General features: G+C 40.1%; 1 protein-coding gene across 1 annotated transcript in view; it reads right to left on the bottom strand.

The window, feature by feature from the left end:
• LAYN (layilin) overlaps positions 1-2,612 on the bottom strand; it is a 21,809-nt gene extending 19,197 nt beyond the window's left edge. Inside the window, exon 1 of the mRNA XM_044666305.1 lies at positions 2,404-2,612. Coding sequence (XP_044522240.1) covers positions 2,404-2,518 — 115 coding nt within the window. The 5' untranslated portion in view covers positions 2,519-2,612. The remainder of the gene's footprint in view (positions 1-2,403) is intronic.
• Positions 2,613-6,000: the final 3,388 nt, after the last annotated feature.

The following is a 6,000-nucleotide window of genomic DNA, read 5'->3' as shown; positions in this document are numbered from 1 at the left end:
CTTTCTTTCTTTCTTTCTTTCTTTCTTTCTTTCTTTCTTTCTTTCTTTCTTTCTTTCTTTCTTTCTTTCTTTCTTTCTTTCTTTCTTCCCTCCCTTACCTTCTTCTTGGAGTCATTACTGTATTGGCTCCAAGCCAGAAGAGTGAATGGTAAGGGTAGGCAATGAGGGTCAAGTGACTTGCCCAGGGTCACATAGCTGGGAAGTATCTGAGGTCAAATTTGAACCTAGGACCTCCCGTCTCTAGGCCTGGCTCTCAATCCAGTGAGCTACCCAGCTGCCCCCTTGAGGTGATTTTGATAGATGGTGGCAAGAATGGTTCCAAAACAATTTTTTAAAATCATACAATATACCATTAAGTTTTCCCAGGAGTTTTTTTTTCTTAAATTGAAAAATGATTCTATTCTCTAGTGTTTTTTTAAGTACAAATTGCTTATCTCTCTGGATTTTCTATCCTATTTCACTGATTTTTTTTTCCTAGAACAGCTAAAAAAAATTATTGCTTTATAATACATTTTGATATTGAACAGCGTGTCTGCTAATTGAATTTGACCAGACTTGTAATATCACTTCCTCAACTAAAGAGAGTGACACTTTCTCTGGAATTTATAGTTGCTGGAGATAGTGAGCGATCACATGACTTGCCCCCTAAGATTTGGACCCCAGGGCTTTAGGTCACTGAGGTCAGCTCTTTATCCACCATTACATGCTTCTGTCTAACAAATCTGAAAATTAAGTTGGAAAACCCCCCAAAACCCCCAAAAAACAAAAAACAAAACAACCCCCAAACCCAGAGATTCTAGATCTAGGTCCACCCCCTTTTCTTTACAGATTCAGAAACAGAAGCCAAAGTGGTTAAAGGGACTTGCCTAAGGTCATGCATATATAATAGAACTGAGATTTGAACCCAGATCTTCAGAGCCTGACCTCCTGATCATATAGGTGGGAAAGACAAATAGTTTATTTCACCTTGAAAAGTTTGATAAGTTCCTATTTCACTAAACTTTAATAACCAGGGTGGCATTCCCAGAACTGAGCAGCAGAGGTAAAATTCATTTCCCTTGGGGCAAGACAAATAAGCAAATATTTTATAAAGCAAACAGCTAATAAGCAGGCTGTGGAGGGGAAGGGGTAGAGTCATATATAGGAATGTTTTTCCCAATTTCAGTTATTTCTAGCTGAGCAGGTAAGCAGCAAGCAGACTTCCTTCTCATTGGAGTTTGATATGATCAAAAAAGGCGGGAAAAGAGAAAAGTTAGTCCTGGCAAAGGTGAGAAACCAGGACATCCTGGTAGTTCTGTGGGTCATTTGGATGTGGAAGAATAATGCAATCTCAAAATTGGAAGGGATCATAGAGGTTTTCTAACTCAAATGCTACCTGAAGCATGCCCGAACATTCCTAGTGACAAGGAATTCACTCCCTTACAAAGCAGCTCATTTCATTTTTGTTGTTGTTCAGTTGTTTCATCTGTGTCCACTCTTCCTGATCCCAGTTGGGATTTTCTTGGCAAAGATACTGGAGTAGTTCTCCAGCTTATTTTACAGATGAGGAAATGGATGTAAAGAGAATTAAGTGACTTGCCCAGGGTCACACAATTATTAAGTTTCTGAGGCTGGATTTGAATTCAGGAAGATGATATAGTTGCCTTATTATGAGTATTTTCAAAAACTAAGCTCAAATCTATTCATCTATGATAAATCTCACTTCATTGGTTCTAGTTCTATCACCAGAACCAGAAGATGACCCTATAAATCTTATGAAAGCCATAGAGATCAGACCCTACTGAATTTCTTAGATAAAATGAGAGTGATACCATCTTGATCTTCCCATTTTCACAATATCCCAATGGGTATTGGGTATGGAAGCCATTATATATATATGTATATACATATACATATATATACATATGTGTATAAGTATTTATATATATACATATGTGTATATGTATTTATATATATAATAACTTTTAAAAAAATCTTGGAGGGAAGGTAGTAACATTAAGGGAGATTGGGAAAAGCTTCTCGTAGAAAATGGGATTTTAGCTGGCTCTTCAAAGAAGCTAGGGAGTGGAAGTGAAGAGGAAGAGAATTCCAAGAGACTGCCAGTGAAAATGCATGGAGTCAAAAGATAGAAGAGTGATGAAACTAAAGTCATTAGTTCAGAGGGTATGTGGGAGGGTTATAAGGGATAAGAAAAATGGGACTGTAGGAAGGGTTTACTATTTTATTTGAAACTCTCAATAACTCTGGGAGATAGGTGCTATTCATATCCATATTTACACATATGTAAAATATATGTATTTATATAATACATACACGTCATTCTTAAAATAGCCTTTCCACTGCTTTCCAGCAGCATCACTTTTCTTTCTTTTTTTTTTTTTTTCACTGCCTTGGATTCCATACTCTTACCGAAATGTGGATGTGCTGCCATCTGTCCATGTATATAGATCTGGGCAGGCTGTGCTATTGTTGCCCAATTTCTCCTCACGCCTTCGGAGACCAATCCAGAAGTCACCATCAGAAGCCAAGAGGTTTTCAATGAATTTTTCTATCAACCTCTGTTCATCTTCAGACTCAACGCTGACTAGTTGGCCTCCATCCCTGAGGCAGGCCATACTGGCTTCATCAAAGCTGACCCTTCTAGAGGCATCATGGAAGTAAACAACTTTATAGCATGGCCTTTGGGTCCCTCCCCGACAGATTCGTTGCCCTAGAGAGAAAGAAATTAGCTGGTTTTAGAATTTCAAAGTATATATCTGGGAAGAGAAGTTCATACAACTGACTTCAATAGCTCCAGGTAGGGGCAGGGGAGATAGTGCTCAGAGGTTTTACAAGGGATGTTCCTGATTCAAAATTAGACAGTAACCATGTTAGCCTTCTCAGGATTAATGTCGACCCCTTTCTCCAACTCCCCACCTCCTCCTACTATGGGTTCCTTTTCTCCTTTCACTGAGTTCTCATCAAGTTCACTTCTAGGTTGGGTACTGCTCCTTGATTGCAGAAATCTATCACCATTCCTGTCCTTTGCAACACCTCTTGCATAAATCTTGTTCTCTTTTTTTTTTTTTTGACAAAGCTGTCTCTCTTTTGACAAGGCTACTCTTATAAGTCTTCTGGCTGATGCCCCTGCTTCAGTGAAGTCCCTCTAAACCATTCGGTCCTCCACTCAGCTGTCAGAGGTCTTCCTACAGTGCGGCTCTGGCCCTGTCTCTCCATTCCATCTCCCCACCCCTGACAATAAACTAGTGGCTTTCAAAGCCCTTCACAACCTGACCCTTTCCTATAAGCTCAGGTTTTTTATCCCTTAGAGTCCTCCCACATCTTTTTGAAACTAGTAACTCAGGCTTAATTGCTCTTCATTGCATATTACTTGATATTACACTTGGAATTTTCTTCTTCTTGCTGCCACCCCCTGGTTTCCTTCAAGTCCCAGCTAAATCCCATCTTCTATGAGAAGCCTTTCCCAATCCCCCTTAATGGCACTACTTTCCCTCTGGGATTATCTTCAATTTTGTGTGTGTGTGTGTGTGTGTGTGTGTGTGTGTGTGTGTAAAACTAATGAGGTGAGGCAACATGCAAACAACTATATACAAAAAAGATGTATACCTATATATTATGTATATATACACTTCCCACTAAAGATACACATTTCATTTATACAGTTATATATCTATAAATATACATGTGTATATCCTCTCTCTCCTTCTCTACCTGTTTGTACCTAGTTGTCTATACAGAGACACATATATGTATATAAAGCAAATATATGTATAGCCTAGATATAGTTTGTACATAGTTGTATTGCATAGACAGATATGTATGTATACACACATATATATATATGTATATGTATATATAAATATATCTTACATATGTATATCCTCTCTCCCTAGTTTGTATGGAGTTGTATTTACAGGCTATATCTGCATCCATACACATTTTGGTTGTACACAGTTGGTTTTATAGGATATCTATGTATACAGGCATACATCATGTGTGTACATTGTAGTCTGTCTTCATTAGAGTGTAAGCTTCCTGAGGGTAGAAGCTGCCTTTGCCTTTCTTCATGTGTCTACTGTATAGCAGAATGCCAAATACAATTCTTTGCATTTGTTTAAAAAATTCTTGACATACTTGATTTCCCGCTAATGGGTAATCATAATAAAAGCTAACATTTATATAGCACTTAGTATGTGCCAGACGCTTTACAGTTATCATCTCATTTGAGACTCAAAACAACTGTGTGTGTGTGTGGGGGGGGGGGGGATTGAGACTATTATTATCACCATTTTACAGAGGAAGAAACTGAGGCAAACAGGGTCAAGTGATTTGTCACGGTTCATACATGCAGTAAATATCCTAGACCAGATTTGAACCATATTGGAACCAAGGGCTCCCACTTCCGATCCTGGTTCTCCATCTACTGTGCTACCTCGGGCCCCTTCCCTGAGTCTTCTTTCCTTCAGGCTAAACACATTTAGCATCTTCGGCCAAACCTCATCTAATGTATGGGCGGGTCTCCCCACCCCCATGGCTGAGCCCTTCTGGGCAAACTCCGAGTCCCTTCTACAATGGGGTGTACAGGAGAGGGAATGAAACTTCCGAGGTGCTCTGCCCGGCACAGAACTAAGAGGAACTCTTCTCTTCCCTTTCCGGGCATTTATGACTTTCCCTCCCCATCTCTTTGCCCATTTCCCATTCCGCCAAGAACGGCGTTACATAGGTGCGCATTTTATCTTCCATCTAGAAGGCGAGGTCCTCCACGGCGGCCAGGGTCCTGGTCACGCTTCAGCCTCGGTCCCCAACATTTAGCCCGGCGCTAACACCTGCTGAGAGGACCTGAACTGAATATAGCCTGACGAGATCTCATCTGCTTTTTTGGCAGCCGCCCAGCGCTGCTGACTCATAACCTGAGCTTACATCTCCAGGCTAGGGATGCAGGGACTGAAAGTCTCCCCCTTCCGTTGCGTCAGGACCCTATCTCTCGGGTTCTGAAACACGACTTCATTCCATTAGATTCCTGAAAAGCAGAATGGCTATTCCTTGAAATCGGCACAGACGGAGGACATTCTCCATCTCACCCAAAGGGAACCAGTTCTCCCTTTAGTGACACTGTGGAGTCTCAGGAGATTCTGACGCATCCAAATGAATGAATCTGCTTAATGATTTCTTGAGTCTGGAGGCTCACTGAGAAGTCGAGCACAGTGTCCTCCATTCTATGAAGAAGAATCGGAAATGCATTTATAGGTAGACTTTAATTTTAATTTGTACATATCTTCGTTGTCCCCATTTCTAAGTAGGGATTGTTTGATTTGGTCTACTTATATCCCCCTCTTCTTTGTCACCTCCTCACACCTAGCACTGTGGCTTTCACATAAATATATTATTTAAAACCTTTGCCTTCTGTCTTAGAATTGATACTGCATATTGGTTTCATGGCAGAAGAGTAGTAAAGGCTAGACAATTGGAGTTAAGTGACTGGCCCAGGGTCACACATCGAGGAAGTGTCTGAGGTCAGATTTGAACCTAGGACCTCCCCTCTCTGGGCCTGGTTCCTAATCCAGCTGCCCCCTAATATTTCATATCGATTCTAAGGTAGAAGGTAGGGTTTTTTTTTAAATAAAAAATGAATATGAAGAATTTACAGAAGAATAGAAAGACTGATAAGAATCGGAACACAATGAAATAGGCAGAACTAGGGAGAGACTATTTTTTTGGACTTCTTTGCATCCCCAGTGCTTGCCTGGCACATAATAAATGCTTAATAAATGTTTGTTGATTGATTTATTGGTCGGATATACACAATAATTATAGAAACAGAATTGAAAGAACAAAAAAAAATCTTAAAGGCAACAAGTACAGTAGATAAATTAGGAGACTACAAATCAGGAGGACTCAGGTTTAAATCCTGCCTTGGACACTTGCTAGCTGTATGACCCTGGAAAGACATTTAGTCTCTTTGGGTCTCAGTTTCCTTATCTGTAAAATGAAAGAGTTAAA

Source organism: Gracilinanus agilis, chromosome 3, assembly GCF_016433145.1.
Source record: "Gracilinanus agilis isolate LMUSP501 chromosome 3, AgileGrace, whole genome shotgun sequence".
NCBI classification, from domain to species: domain Eukaryota; kingdom Metazoa; phylum Chordata; class Mammalia; order Didelphimorphia; family Didelphidae; genus Gracilinanus; species Gracilinanus agilis.
Note: the sequence above shows the minus strand (reverse complement) of the source record. Positions and strands in the feature narration are given on the sequence as shown.